General features: G+C 31.5%; 1 protein-coding gene across 1 annotated transcript in view; it reads right to left on the bottom strand.

Moving 5' to 3' along the window:
• Positions 1–277: 277 nt before the first annotated feature.
• LOC126748998 (uncharacterized) overlaps positions 278–17065 on the bottom strand; it is a 32117-nt gene continuing 15329 nt past the window's right edge. The window contains exons 2-7 of the mRNA XM_050458590.1: positions 14707–15905; positions 12456–12923; positions 10181–10317; positions 7186–7468; positions 6941–7091; positions 278–5194 (exon numbers count right to left, since the gene is read on the bottom strand). Of these exons, the coding sequence (XP_050314547.1) occupies positions 4389–5194; positions 6941–7091; positions 7186–7468; positions 10181–10317; positions 12456–12923; positions 14707–15905 (3044 nt within the window). The 3' untranslated portion in view covers positions 278–4388. The remainder of the gene's footprint in view (positions 5195–6940; positions 7092–7185; positions 7469–10180; positions 10318–12455; positions 12924–14706; positions 15906–17065) is intronic.

Raw genomic sequence — 17065 nt, 5'->3', positions numbered from 1 at the left:
GATGACCTGTGAAAAATGTGGCGTTCTAGGCAATTATTTCCTCCCATTATAAGTATTTTTGTGATTTGGCGTTTAAAGTTTGAAGAAACATGTCATATTTAATTTAGAAAGCGGGTCTGTGCCTGCTTGCCGCTGAAAAAGAAGAGGAAAGTAGTAATATAAAAATGACTAGAAAATAATGCTAAAGATCATGTTCTTTTAATTGTATTATTTTGATCATAAGAGATTTAGAAACTAAAATTGTAAAACCAGATTAAAAAAAAAACTTTTAATCAGGTAAAGTTGAGAAAATAACTTTATTCAGATATTGTGAAAATTTACAATTTGGAACCTAAGTACTTATTACTCTTATATATTGTATGTGTGCAATGGTGATTCTCATATTATATACGTATTCATTTATGTGCTTTAAAATTTGATAATCACCGTTTGAATCTCGATATGAACACAGTTAACTTGCGGTAAGGATGCATATTTATGTGGCTAACATAAACCACTGATAATTCTTGCTCTTATGGTAACTACCTAAAATATTGTATTGAAGCGACATATTTGTTTTTCACATTATCGCATAATTTTACCCAATTTAATGACCTTAGTAGCCCTTAGAGCTAACGAGATACCAGATTGGACTTGAATCGCACATTATAACATAATTCTTTTGTTTGGCTTCCTTCCACTTATTGTTCCTTCATGTTTATGCAAATTTAGGCTTAACAGTCTGTATTACAATGGCTCAAATAAATAGATTTTATTTACAATTTCTAAATAATTTGTATTCACAACATATTATTAATTATAATTTTACGAATAGTTTTGACGAATGAATTAACTTTATTTATTTGATACTGGTTACTACAATATGTCAAATCCATTCACAAAAATAATGACTCGCTAACTTTTTTACTTTTCTGTTCACATAAAAATGTAAACGTTTCAAAACATTAAATTTGATAAATGTACTACTTTAAATCTGATAAATGTACGTACATACACTACCGACCAAAAGTGAAGAAACATTTACAAATTTAACAATAACATCTTAACATACAAGATATTATTTTACATTTTTAGTAGAAAATATTTAGCTCTATTATTGCAGCATAAAAACACATCCTTCTTGTTTGTATTTACTTTATCAGTTGATCAAAAAATTATTTATGCTATTTTATGCGGACAAAAGTGAATAAACATTCCAAACAAATCATATTTGGTATTTAAAGTGATTATTTATCATTAGTTTGATCTTAACGTTGAGTGTTAAACTGTTATTTACGATTTGTGCAAAATGCCTCGCGGAATAGATCTGAGTATTGATCTCCAAAAATTAATTGTTTCAAAATTTCAAGCTGGTGTAAAACAAAGTGAAATTGCTAGGCAAATGAATCGTAATAGATCCGTAGTTGCTGCTTTTAAAAAATATAATAGTGTGACTACCCGTCCAAGGTATGGACGGCCAAGGAAAACGAATAAAGTTATTGAGAGAAAAATAAAAATGTTGGCAGCAGAACATCCCTTTATGCCCGCCACAGAAATATATAATGAAATACCTGGGGTTTCGGTATCTGTGCGTACTATTCGTCGTCGTTTGTAGCCGTCGTCCAGCCAAAAAACCATTCATTTCTAAAAAGAATAGATTGGCTAGACTCCAATTTGCACAGGAACATCTTGATTGGACAACCCAAAAGCGGAAAACGGTTCTATTTTCTGATGAAAGTAAGTTCTGCTCATTCGGATCTGATGGAATGAAATGGGTTCGTCGTCTGCCAATACTAGACTTAATCCAAAGTACACCAGGGCAACTGTGAAAAATGGATGAGGCAATATCATGGTTTGGGGTTGCTTTTCCGGATCAGGAGTAGGACCATTAAGAAAAGTTGAAGGAAAAATGGACAGATTTCAATTTTTAAGAATTCTTCAGGATCATATGCTTCCATACGCAGAAGAAAATATGCCGCTTCGATGGTCGTTTCAGCAGGATAACGATCCGAAGCATATCGCAAAAGTAGTAAAGAAATGGTTTGAAGACAACAATGTGCCCCTTATGAAATGGCCCGCACAAAGTCCGGATCTAAACCCGATAGAAAACCTATAAAACCTAACAAAAAAATAAAGATAAATTTAGAAACCAGGATGATTTGTTCACAGCTCTTCAAGAGGAGTGGAATTCCATTTCAGCATATTATATTGACATATTATATTGGGTTTTGCTACACATTATTAGTCTTTGTATGTACAACTAACTAATACATTGTGTATAAAAAATAAATAAAAATAGTGTTTCTCCACTTTTGTCCCCTGTAAAAACAAGAATAAAATATATTAGTTGTCACTTGTTTTTTTTTTTTTTTTAAATTTTTTATTGAGGTACTGAAGACTAGAAACAAAATTATATTTAAATAAAAAATTAATGATCAAATACACTAATATAAAAATAAATACAAAAGACACTTTGTTTCTCCACTTTTGTCCGGTAGTGTAGGTTAAATGTACGTATATCATACAAAATATATTATAATTAAAATGAAAAATATGTGGACATAAAATAGATAATGGATTTACAAAAAATAACAAAACTATGAGAATGTTTTCTCATTTTCGCTTTTTTCTAAGGTTAATATTATAAATCGGACAGAATTTTCCGGCGCATTTCGAGATACAGGTTGAAATAGACATTAAATTAAAACAAAAACAACCAAAAGGATTTAGTGCCAACAACTTACTTGTATCACTGAACCCTTAATTTTATTCTTTAATTTTTAGGGTTATCTTTAAACCCCTAATTATAAAAAATAATATTAGTTACTTATAAAGTATATTTTATTATTGAATAGCTATATAACTGAAACCTCATATTTATGAATATGAATTTTACTAGAATATTATGATATATGGCGTTTTTCCCAGTCCAAAATATTTAAAAAAATTATAAATGGATTTGAATATTTGTAGCAACCTTTTTATTTCAACTAAAATCAAAACAATACCTAACACATTTAACTATGTAAAAAAACTGTACAGTAAAACTGCTATATTACATAATATATACACTATTTGGATTAACTATAAATTAAATATGGTAATTTTTAAATATTTTTCCTGAGATCGAAATAATGTTCACGCAAATATTTTTTAAAGTTTGAAGAAAAGTACGACATAATATTGTTAGAAATTATGAAGCGATTTTTAATACAAAAATTAATAGTAGGATCTACTTAAAAAATCTTTGTACTCCCTAACTAATTGAATATCTTAAGTACTAGTAATATACTTAATTATAGTAAAAAAACTGCAATAAACAAATTCTTTTTCCAGAAAAAACTTATATAAACTATTTTTAAATATTTAATAAGAATAAATCAAAAGTATTTAGCTTAATCTATTTATAGTTAAATTTTTTTTTTAAAGCAGCAATCAAGAGTTTAATTGTTAGTCCCATCCATTAAAGTTTAAATATATTATACAAATATACACAGCACCACATAAATCAACGTTGAAAAATATGAGGAGTGAAAATTGGGTGGTTCCGTTTCTTTGTATCTTATTAGCATTACATGTCTGACGAAAAGCTACATACTACATGTAAATATAATCTGATTAATCAGTTTATAAGCATATAATTTATATATACACAAAATTATGATAAATGTAATTAATGTGTAGTGCGTTTGTCGGATTTGTTTAAATAAAACGAAAAACTATTCGCTTAAAATAAAATCTAATGACAATGGAATTGTCATGACACATAGATTCGACTTAATTATTATTAGTTTTTTAGACTTTCAATGTATCTCTCCATAAGATGTATTATCTATAGAATTTGTAACTATAGAAGTGGTTTGCTAATGTCGACCTATAAAAAAGCCCTTCAAAAGGATGGTAACCGTATTACTGTATACCGTTATGTTGCTTAAATTAAAATTCCTTAAAAATGTCATAGAAAGTATATAAGTTCGAAGATTACTATCTAAAGAAATGATGGTTCTGATCAATACAAGTAACGTTTAATATCTACGTAAGTCATAAGTATGTTACTTAACTATTGAGTTAATGTATATAAGTTTTAAATTAAATATTAACAAATTGTGAATTACACAAAATAACTGCAAGGATCGTATGGCATTTTGTAAGTATAATAAAATATTGATAAAATAAATTCTTATTATGGTATAAATATATTTTAACAGCAAATATTTGAAAATTATATTTACATGTAGAACCATACTCCTCGCTCAAATACCCTAAATAATAACTATTTTTAATACTTAAACATTATATTACAGGGGTTGAACTAATATACACAATAAAATTATATACACGTCCAGATTGATTAAAAAAAATCAAGCTTGACCAGCTTCGACATTTTTTACTCAATCTGTGGCTTAATATTAAATAGTGGGATTGTTGGTTGACATAGAAGAAAGGATATCGCCCAAAACATCATTGGATGGAGGAGGAGGTAAAGGTTTAATTTTAATTTTTAAAGGTTTTTTAGTGGGGCTTACTTCTCCACTAACTCGACGTTCAACAGTTTTTGTGGGAGAATTAGTAGTACTACCTAGAGATTGACTGCTACTACTTTTAAGTGACGGTGATTCGGAATGATTAGTTACCAGTGATGTTGTTGACAAATCGGTACAGGACGATGCAGATTCATTTTTAGTTATCGTCTTTGCGCCTTCATTTGCTGCATGGTGATGTTTGCTACTACTAGAATTTTTTGACTTATTGCTCCGGTGATGTTCATTTCTTTCTTTTTTATCTTTATCCTTATTGAAACTCGAACTGTGATGGTGTTTGGGTCTTTCTCTGCTTCTATGCCTCTCTCTGTCTTTATCCTGTCGATCTTTATCCTTACGTCGGTGTTCTTTTTTATCTCGATATTTTTCTCTATCTTTATGACGATCTCTATCACGGTCTTTATCCCTTCCTCTTTCGTCACTACTACTAGACGTCTTGTGTTTTTCCTTCTCTTTTTCGTTATATACTTTAACTTTTTCGCCGATTTTAATCTTTAATTTCTCAAAGTCAAGTTTATGTTTCACTTTTTCCACATCTTCTGCTTTAATACCAGGAGAGTGGTTTGTAAATTTGGAACTTTTATTTTGGTGGTTTTCGTTTGCTTTACAGGCAAAGGAGTTCTCTTTGGTTTCAAGTTCTAAATCGTAATATTGTTTCAACCTCACGTGCCAAGCTAAAAAAAAAAATTATGGAATGAAAGTTCGCACGAAGAGTTTCATGAAAAAAAAATATACGTTTGTCAGGGTACTCCGTGAATCGGGAAGCAGAAGAAACAAATTGATTGTTCGCTCCTAATCGTGATCCCGTATGTTTTTCCTTTGGTTTTCTTTCTGTTTTTTTTTTCAATTCCTGAATGGAATTATATAAAAACATGTGTCGGCAGATACCACTCTCGTTTTTTCTGCTTCCCGACTTTATAACATGGTTAGGATTATAGACTTAAAAACAAATTTAGCATTCAACTAAATGAAAATAATAAAATATTTTTTATAGTTTTAGTTATACAGTTTCGGATTACTTATAGGGCGACGAATATGGCAACAACGTGCCGAACGCCGGTCGAAAATAGCCCGGGTCTGCGGAACTTTTAGGTGCGGCATTATTTGTTGTGTTGCTGCACTGCAGTTATAACTAAAAGCCTTACTTTAGTTCACCATGACTGCTTATACTCTTCCCGAAAGGGCTCAAATAATGAAATAGTATTACGGCGACAATTCAGCCATAGAGTGTAGGGATTTATTTGCATTCACCCTTAACGATAGACCCATTCCTTGTGTAAAACCCATTTTAAACGTTATTGCAAATATAAAAATAAATTGAAGAATGTTTCTGCCTCAATGAATGCAATAAATACCATAATAAACAAAAAACGATCTGTCAAAAGAGTTCAGAAAGAAGAACGACGGGATGACATGACTTGTATTGTCCTAGAATTGAATCATATACGATCTAGCAGAAGTATTGGAGAGGAACAATTTTCAAAAAACGTGCTTACAAATGTTTTAAATACACCAAAACTCAGGAGATATTTCCGGATGATCTATGAAATCGTTATGGAAAAAGCTAATACCAATAAACTTTTTCTGTAATATTCTCTTTACAGATGAACCATTATATGGGAAATACAACCTTTCTATTAATCGTTATTGGTCACATGAGCAGAGGAGCTTTGAATATCGTACTCAGTGTCCTTTAAAACATAAATTTGGACCACAAAAAAAAAACCACCATTCTTTAAGATGGTTCTTTAAATGACAAAAATAGTTAGACCTACTACGATCCAGATCCTGTCGTTAAATTATTCCCGACGTAGATTTAGAATTGCTATACTTTCAGCAATACGGCTGTTCTGCTCATACTGTGTTTAGACTAAAATAATTTTTAACAAGTTATTTTTCTAACCGCCTAATTAGTGGGACCGGTGATATTAAATGGCCGCCTAGATCTTCTAACTTGGCCCCAAACAACGACTTTTTTTGTGGGGTTATTTTAAGAACAACTGCAGTCACGACGTTAGTATGCCAGACAATTAATTATTAAACACGACAGTGCCAAATTAGAAGAACAGTGACATCTACACATTTAGTCAGATGTGACTAACAATGTAGTCACATCTGTATTATCAATTTGTGGAATCATGATATTGATGATTCCATAAAATTGATCATATTATAAGATATTCCATTCGGGCCGTCGTATAAGTTTTTTACGCAATAAAATATTACGAAAAAATACTACCTAAGGGTGCGTTTACGTAAGGCTGTGTTGATTGCAAAAATATTTTCTTGACAATTTATTTTTTACCAAAAAATAAATTTTTAAGTTAATTTGTGTTAAATGTAATATGGTAATTAAATTAAGTTAATTTTTTGGTAGTATAAATGTGCTAAAATTAAGTGAAATCACTTAATGTACTTACCAATACTTGTTACTGCTGTGACTGTCCTAAACTGATGTATAATATTTCTTGGCAAAAAGTATATGTCATTATCATACAAATTTATCCTGGCATATTCTATTCCTTCTCTTCTTAACTGATTTAGTTTCGCATCTTCAATCCATTGGACACACTAAAAAGAATTAGATTATTAGTGTTGATCACTATTTAAATTTGCCTAACTAAATACTAACTGATTAAGAAATTATGTTAAAAATAGTCATTACCTGAGAAATAGGTGGCTCATGCAAATCAAGCTGTAATTTCTCAGCTAAAACATCAAAATGAGCAGCAGAAAAGGCCACCACGTCTTTAGTAATCCTATTAATCGAACCCTCTCGTTTGCCTCCATGAATTGCTTTTAAAATTCCAACAGCTGCTGTAGTTTTTCTATCAAGTCCAGCGCCCACATGATCTGCATGCGCTCTAGTTCTATCCTCAAAAAGATGCTCTCTGGCTTCTGACATCCTGGGCAAGTACTGAAGATTCTTCAATTCATTTATTCCAGTTCTACAAATACAAATATTCAATGGGTCAAAAGCAGCTTATTAATCATTGTCAAAAGTAATTTTAAAAAAATTGAATTAAATGGGTAACAAGATATTTTATTATGTATAACTAAATACAGTGCTTTCATTTCAAAACGAACCACCTTAATAACTTCTTAAAAAAAAACGCCAATCTAGATATACAAGGCGACGTTTAATTTTATATTTGACAAAGTTCTGTCAGTCACCTTCAGCTGCCGTTTATAGAACTTATTCTTTCTATTGGTTTTCCGGTTACCTTTCTTTGAAGATGCCAATAACTAGACACATGTGACATCAATTATCACCCTTATTCTTTCTCCTATAGATTATCCATATATATTATAAAATGTGTATTTTAACTCTATACAGTCAAGAGCAGATAGTACTAGGTAGGCTTGTGTACAGGTAACGTGTATTCTTTTTCATTAAACCTAATCGATCTATAATTAATAGTATGATATCGCGCAAATTGTTTTGATTAAATTAGTTGCTTTCACAATTAATATTTTCCGCTGTAATCAAAACGGGCAAATGTACACTAGAGAGACTCTCTTAATTTGAAAAGACTACTTGGATGCACAGAATGATCAAAACATATAAGGCAAGGAAATTCAATGGAATCAGAGCCGTCATGATTTGTTGTTGTTTCTAACTAATATCCAACGTGATTTTGGCTTTCTCCAAAGCATAACTTTGAATTTGGTTATCTATCGAGATAGATTACACAAACCATACGTAGTCGGAACTCAGCATATAATGGAAAATAGACGTAGTTCTTCATATATAAAAACACTGACTTTATTTTCTGACTCTACTTTCCCCAGGGTTCAATGTTGGGACCACTGTTATTTTTACTGTATGTGAATGACTTGAGTTCATTGAAACTGCAGGGCAAGGTGGTTCAGTTTGCTGATGATACCACCATACTATGGAGCCATAAAAATTCTGATTATATTAAGACTTGTATCCTTGAAGACCTTGAGATTTTATCAGGGTGGTGTGCTTCCAACAGGCTCGTGTTTAATGTAAGAAAGACGTCTATTATGGGGTTAAGGTGCGATGTTCAGGGTCTGATGTTTGACGAAAATTCCCTCTTGCAGAATAAAGAGTGCTGCAAGTTCCTAGGAATTACCATTGATGGTCGCCTTCGGTTTGAAGATACTTTTCACTTATTGAATCTCATATTCGGTATGGCTTGCCTTTTTGGGGTTTAACCAATAAGAGGCTACTTAACATTGTCTTTGTTATTCAAACAAAAAGCAGTTAGATACCTGTGTTCTGCTAAGTTAAGAGATTCTTGCAAACCCCTCTTCATTTCTGAAAAAATCCTAACTCTTTTTTCACTCTTTATCTTAGAAACAGCTGCTCTTATTCACAAAATTCCCAAACTACCCTCTGACACTGGCCATTTGACTCGTCGTGTAAATGATGTTCCCCTACCTATACCTACGTCTTCCCTTACCAAAAACTCATTAATTTACATAAGTAAAAAAATTTACAATCATGTTCCGCTATGTGTTAGACATATATCGGACGTTAAGAAATTTAAAAGAGAATTAAAGACGCTTTTATTGGCTAAGGCATATTATAACCTGGATGACTTTTTTAATGATAGGTTTTAACCTTGGACATGTTGGAAAGTTTTTTTTTTCCTTTTTTCTTTTCTAGATTTGTCAACAAGTTTACCTTTATTTAGTAATTGATTGTTTTATTTAGTTATTTTTAATCCAAGTATGTTCAAAAAGTTTTGTCTTTTTGTGTTGAATTTTGTTCATTGTTTTGTCAATTTTTGAAATTGTATTTTTGTTTTCTTTTTTTTAGCTTGTAGGATGCTTGTACACAAGATTATTCTTACGTAATATAGCACATTTTCTTTCTTTCTTTCTATTTCACTTGCATTATCAAATAAATACAAATTTTAAAGTATAGAAAAACAAAGTGTGTATTGAAGCGTCTGCTTGCCTCGACTGCTCTCCTTCTTCTCCATTACGTCACGCGCACAACGTGCAACGTCGCCAACGTTCATAATGTCTTTAGTATTAACCAATACGTTTATTTTTAAATGTATCATTACCTTTATTTAAGTACGAGAAAATTATCAAAAAAGGGAATTTCTATTTAAAAAACCTGACTTGACAATTTTTGTATTTTCATTTATGTACTTTTTCCTTGATCAACCTATATTAATACTTAAGTCTAATCGCTTTCTACTAAAAATCAAATTATTTAATATTAAAAACCGCTGTAAAGAAAAGGTTATGTGACTTGCAAACGCCATTTAAAAAAACCATTTAATTTAGGACGAGTGTTTAGATTGTGTGTTTAGATTTTCACGTGGCATCTAAAAATGTAATGGAGAATCGATGAAGTATTGTCGTTCTCTTGTCGTTCGTTAACTTAAGGCTTCGCTCATGAATTTCTGTGTTTAGACGAGTTAGACAACACACTTTATGGCGAGTTACGCACGCTATTTTTTATATCACGCGGATTGCAAAATGTCATGTATCAAATTTTTATCTACAGAAAATCTAATTCGGGTTATATTTTGACATTGAAATAACTGTTATTTATTTCTAACAAATATGATATTGCTGAAAGCTTTATTTTTTGCTAAAGGTGAACTTTCCACTTCGTCAAATAATTTCTACTTAAAGAGTAAACTTATGAAAAAAAATTATGCTACGTTGAATACCTTTTTCTTTTGTTTGGCGTTCGACTATCGACAGTTGGAACTAGTTGTTCTCCTGGCCTACACCAAATTATAGGACCGTCATTACTTTCAGTAGGTTTAATGTAGTCTAAAATAGATAGTGAACCCCAAGGCATTGTCTGCAAAAAACAAAAATAATAATATTACTTATTACAGACAGATCGAAATCCATAGTTTTGTACAAAATACATCGTAGTACGCGTACAATGGGATCGCATAAAGCAAACCTTTAAGAATGTTTCTTGTTTGTATAAAACAAGTATTTTTCTTTAAAACGTGACTTTCTTATTCTTTAATTTGATTCCACAAATATTGAACTAACAAGCTACTGAAAATGTTCCGCTAGAGAATGGGTTTTACGGCATTAAAAGAGGTTATACTCTATTTCAGAAGTGTGTAGAGCAATAAAACCTCATTAGGTATGCAAAAGTGGTACCTGGTGATCCACCAATATTTTATGCCACTACCTTAGTTGGGTATTAGTTTCAATGTAAAATTCTTTCTTTTCGTTGATTGCAGGTAGTGCCACCCGGTTTTGGGTCAATTTATGAGTTTTGCCCATTGTTACCCACTGATAAACATTGAAAACGGTTCGCCAAAGGCGTGCAACTGGGACTTGTTTTTTACCTTATAATTAATGTACTTAAATGCTATTTTATTTTAGAAAGTTAGTTTTGTTTAAATGGAATAATATATTTTTTTCACAAATTTATTGAACATAATATGTAGAGTAAAACAGTTGAAAATGTCACTTTTGGATCTGGCACTTTTTGAATAGTGTATAACAATTTTAAATTATAATAGATTGTAGTCTTCTTCGTCATCTGACGAACTGTCATCACCTCTTGACATTATAATTAAAGGATCGACTGTCTGATCGATGAGGTTGTCAAGATCCCACATTTTGTCCTCTTGCTTAATTACATGCTGGACTGCTTTTCGCCAATTCTCTGGTGTCGCTTCCGTAATGGCTTGATCAAACAGTAGCTTAACATCTTTCATTTTAAAAGTCGTGTTTTGTCTTGCTACAAATCCTTTTACCTGCGCCCATATCAGTTCTATAGGATTTAGTTCGCAATGATATGGCGGTAAGCGCAGTACAGTTATATTATATTTTTCGGCTATATATTCCACGGCGTATTTCATAAAACGAGTTTTGTGTAAGTTTGCTATTGCCAGCAGTTCTTTTTTTATCAAATTTGCTTCAAACGCAATACCTTTTGCAGTCAGCCAATCGATAATTTCTTGCTTTCTCCAACTTGAAGTTGGCGTCTTCTCTATTCGCCGTGAATGATAGCTTGCGTTATCCATAACCACCACCGAATTAGCCGGAAGAAATTTTATCATTTCACCAAAATAGTCCTCGAAAACGTCTGAGTTCATGTCTTCATGGTAATCTCCTGTGCGAGTCGACTCAAAGGTTAGCAGACCTTCTTTTAAAAATCCCTCTTCGCTTCCAATATGTGTGATTATAAGTCTTTTTCCTTTTCCCGAAGGTACTTTAATACCCGTAGACAGGCCTTCTATGAAAGCTTGGCGAGCACTGGTTATATTTTTGTCTTGCCACATTTTTTGGACTATATAACCTTCGTTAATCCACGTCTCATCAAGATAAAAAACTTTCTTTTGCTCCCTGCGGTACTGCTTGATACTTCTCAAGTACTGTCGTCTCCAACAAACAATTTCTCAAATTTTTCAACAATTTCTTGCACAGTAAAACTAGGGTAATCGTGTTTTATGCAATCATGTACATTTAAAATAATAACTTTTTCACTCAGCGATAGTGGAGAATTTTTAGTACATCTTTTCGTTGGACTGAATACCTCCATTTTTTAAATATTGGGATAATAATATTGTGATTACACTACAGCGTAGCAGTGACTACTAACGTTTAAAATATGATTTAAAAGTATTTATAGTCTGTATATATTACCTGACCCCATTTTTGCATGTTACAAAGCGTTAAAAGATAGGTACCTATACAAAAGGATTAAAAGTATTTATTTAGTATTTAATCTCTTTTAAAATAAAGGCATTTAATCCGTGAAAATTAAATTCATAAATATTATAAGTACCTGCGCCTATGAACTACCACGAAATGTAGCCAAACAGAACGGAATTCCCCAGTTTATTGCTCTATACACTTCTGAAATAGAGTATAACAAAAGGTATTTAAGAAGTTAGAGCGAAGTGTAGTTGAAATAAATTTTATAAAAGAACATGTGTAAATTAAATAATATTGAAATTTTAGGCCTACCATTTTAAGAAACTGATTTTCCTCGAGTAAATCCAAAATATCAGGGAAATATCCTCCAACCTCTTCATGAGCGGTTCCTACAATACTGATTTGATGTAGTGGTCCAAATCTAACAGTTCCTGCTTCATAGTGTTGGCAGACATTTTTGCTGTAAGCTGACAATGTTGTTGTTTCAATATCCGAGCTTTTGCTAAGTAATCCATTTTTAACAGTTAAGTTTGGATAGGTCTCAGCCATATATTCAAGTATATCTGGAAGATAAGTAGCTGCGCCATGAATTACTGCTATGACAAACCTTGCATGACCCTTTTTATCTTCTTCAAAGGCTATTTTAAACCATTCCAGGCATAGTTCTTTTAATTCATTTGAGCTGAGGTGTTTTATTTCGTCCTGATACATTCTCAATACATTAGCCCCGCCATTTGTATGAGTTTCAAGATGAAAATATTTCCTATATTTCAAAGATGCCTACAAAAAAAAACTAATTATAAAAATTTAAAAATCAAACAATTAAGTCAAATTTAAAACACATGTATATTATTTTAATTGGATTTATTTTCGTGTAAACATTTAAATAATATGAATATATTAAAAATACTTAAGAATTAACTCTCCTTCTTAAAAAAATGCCACTTAACCTTTCAAATTAAACAGATCTTCTACATAATTGCAAGCTTCTTATTTTATGAAGCAATTTATTCCACTGTGATTAATTATACTTATTTATTTTAAAAACGTCAACGTTAAACGACCTTTAATTTTCATATTTTCTTTTTAAAATAAACAGTAAGCTTCATATTTAGAGGCTAGATCTCAAGAATAAACGATGATGTTAATGCTCCAGTAATCTTTAACACTACGAAGAGATTTCCATTCCATAATTAGTGTGTTAAAGCCGCTACAAAATACAACCAAGAAAACTGATCAAAGTCAATTTATAGTGTGATTGAGCTAGTTCTCCCAACTTAAAATCCTTTTGAATTTATATACTGTTTAAAACTGAACATTTCACATCTAAAGCAGTAATTATTTCAGAGTTTCTTGAGGATATCTCTACTATGTTAAAAGTATTGCAAATTCATTCGCCTGAATGTCAACGTTGTTGACTTTCCTAGTGACTTTTATTTTAAACTGTGAGGACGATCCACTATTTTCTGGCCAGGAGACTGTAGTTTTTTACATCAGTTTAAATAACCTTTAAGCTCAAAAGCACAAAAAAGAACATTATCAAAGCCTGACTAACCAAGACTTTAAATGTATAATATAATAACCGATTTTTTGAATTGGTGGATAAACATTTTTAGTTATTTTTTTCTCTTCATTTATATAACATTTACAGAAAAGATTAAAAAAATCTTGCTATTGATGCGTTTTTGAACTTTTCCATTTAGATCATTGAGTTATGAGCTAAAGTTGAATTAGCGTAGATTTAGAGGGTTTTCTTTGGGATTACAAGTTGGTGAGGTAATGCAAATTAGCATTAGTAAGTTTCGAAAAACACATTAAATAACCAAAAAGTGCCAATGCCACGGCAAAGCCATCCATGCACCAAAAAAAAAAAAAAAGATTGGAAAATTTGACGATTATGTCAATTGAAATTTTCGAAATAATTTGTACAATAGAAAAAATATTCTGTAATTAAGTCTTATGAAGTGTAAAAAAATTAATTGATTCCTGTATCCCTGTCCATCCTGATTATTTATGACTTAAACCCACTTGAATGACAAATACGGTATTATGTTTAAACAAAAAATAGGCAACTTGGTAAATCTTATTTTTTTTGAGAATTCAATTTTTGAAAAATTTCTGGCAATAAAACCATCCTTTACGGTTTTAAAGGATATTTACATAGTACAGAAATTTCAAAGAAACTAAATGTAGCAATAATTTGACATTTAATTTATAATTTGTTAAATTTTTTACAACAAAATCTTATAATGAAGTAGGGGAGAGGACGTTAAAATTTTAGCAGGATTGCAAAGTAAATTTTCAAAAATTCAACTAAATAAGAAGGCAGCCACTATTTATTTATCCAGCCCAGTTCTAGAGGCTTAAAACAGGATATGACACCGTAATAATACAGGAGGATATGAAATTGTAATGGTGTGAAGTTCCATTGGACCTTTTATTATAAATTTTAAATAGAAAGTATTTTATATAAAAAAATCTTATAACTCATAAAGCTGCTAAGTGGCATAAGGTTTAAATTTAATTGGTGTAAATGAAGGTTATGGTACAAATATAAACTTACATCTTCATGTGCATAACTGTAATTTCCATTTGTCAACAATCGTGGTTTAATCTCTCGATACTTTAAACTTGAACTGCTGGAGTGCCTATGACTATAACTTTTATGTTTTGATTCATATTTCTTACTACCACTACTACTTCCGTGTCTTTTTTCACTAATATCCCTACTTTTCGAAGCTCTGTATTCAGTTTTTACCTTGTCTTTAAACTCTGGAAAATCAAACTTAGGTATTTTATTTCCGGATTCCTGATTGTCTGTGGAGTAAGACCTTTTTAACCCTTTCCCGCAAGGAGTTGTACAGTCAACATCAAGAGACTGTGTTCTACCTTTTTTGGGTGAAACCTGGACCAGTGACACCACTGATGAGCCAGATTCAGCTGAACTTGACTTATGAGTTTGTATATGCTTGTTTGATTGATTTTCAATCTCATGTAACAGCTCAACTTCTTGTTTTCCCTCAAGGAGCGTTTGGTTTAAATTTTCTACAAACAATGAACATATTTTCTTTTTCTTATTAAGAGGAGCCATTTTATCATCATCAAGATTTTCCTCATCTTCAACTTTGACCTCAGTTTTTACTTCCGCTTTGACATTGGGCAGAGGCATATTTTTAATTTCTTTAACTGCCTCTTTCTCTGTTATTGTCATTGTCTTTGTCTCAATATCAGGGTCAATTTTAATGGTATTATTGTTTGTAGTAGGTATCAAATCATGTGGATTATCTGTGCAAGGTATGTCACAGCCGACGTTGTTTGGTACAGCTTTGGACTGAAAATCATTTGTTAATAAACACTGGGATTCATTTGAATGATCATTTGAATCCTTTAGCCTGATGTCTGGAGTATCAGGAATATCATCACAAGTAGTTTGTGTATCGTCTGAACTATTTGTCTCCTTTTTACCATCGTCAACAAAAGATTTCTCACAATCTTCATTAACCTTTTCAAATGACACAGCCCTCGTAGTCGCCTTTCCATTTATAGACGAATCGGGTAGCATCGCCATATCATCACTAATCAACCTTTGAAGAATACCATCGTCTGACTCCGAACCTGTTGTTATTGATGGAGTTTTTGGAATATCACGAAAATCAAAAGTGTTGTTTGCAGGATTTGGATTCGTCAATGAAACTTCTTTATCATACTCCTCTGGCGAGTCTTGTCCATTACTTAGCGGCATAAATTCATCCACTAATTGATCTAAAAAAAAATAATGATAATATTTATATACTTAATATTAACAATTAGTGATAAATGTCATGTACACTAAAATACAAAGGAATTGATTTCATAGTAACTAAATACCTATTAAAAATGTCGCAAGGCAAGGTTTACGACTGTTCATATGGCCAATTGATGTGGGGGAAAAATATTCAATCACAAAACACCCTAAAAACATCTCCAACTGTTAAAAACTTTAGGAGCAGTCTAAGAACTGATTAAGAAAGTCCATTATACCGGATGGTGCGTCGCCGAGCGGAACATAGGAAGTCCCATGTAAATTTTAAGGGGGTCAATTATTGGCTTCCCTGTACATTTTACAGAAAAAATGTAAGATAACTTTTAGAAGAGACCAATCTGGCAAACCCTCATGCAAAGTTTCAAAAAATTTTAATAAGCGAATCTTGAATTATTCAATTAAATGTAATTGCAAAAGTATCAAATTTTCGGTACAGGTAAAACCGAACCGGTAAGAGTTCAACAAGAGTATGTCGACATAGCGGCGTCGAACTAATTCAAATTCAAATTCATTTATTGCTCTTTTGTTTACATAAGTAATATAAGGTCGTCGATTTAAGAATAGTACTAGCATTAAGACTAAGTTAAAAAGTTTAAAATTAAAATAGTTAGAGGCGTTAGAGCTAAGTAAAATAAAAAGTAAAAGACACAGCACTTAACACTAACTTCACCACAGCAGACACAGACTTATCAAACTAGGTATATATTTAAAAAAAAACTGCTAGCAATATGGACAGTTTAAAACCAAACAGATTAAGCTTATCTGAATGAGTTATGTATTCACCCACTGAATAAAAAGGGTGCTGAACAAAAAACGTCCTAGCTACTGGCTTGAACTGCCTGTACCCCTCTATCTTCTTAATTTCATTGAGTAATGTATTCTATATTTTGACACACATATAATAGGGACTCATTTCATACATGGTTGTCTTATGTCTAGGCACTGCAAAATCGAATCTATTTCTTGTCTTATTACTGTTAATATTTACATCACAATTTTTTTGAAAGAGATGTATGTGTTTGCAGGCAAAACAGCATACCCTGTACAAGTAAAGAGAGTATATTGTCATAATTCCTAATTTTTTAAACAAAGGAGCACAATGCTCTCGAAAAGCGGATCC

This window comes from Anthonomus grandis, chromosome 22 (assembly GCF_022605725.1).
Source record: "Anthonomus grandis grandis chromosome 22, icAntGran1.3, whole genome shotgun sequence".
Classification (NCBI taxonomy): domain Eukaryota; kingdom Metazoa; phylum Arthropoda; class Insecta; order Coleoptera; family Curculionidae; genus Anthonomus; species Anthonomus grandis.
Note: the sequence above shows the minus strand (reverse complement) of the source record. Positions and strands in the feature narration are given on the sequence as shown.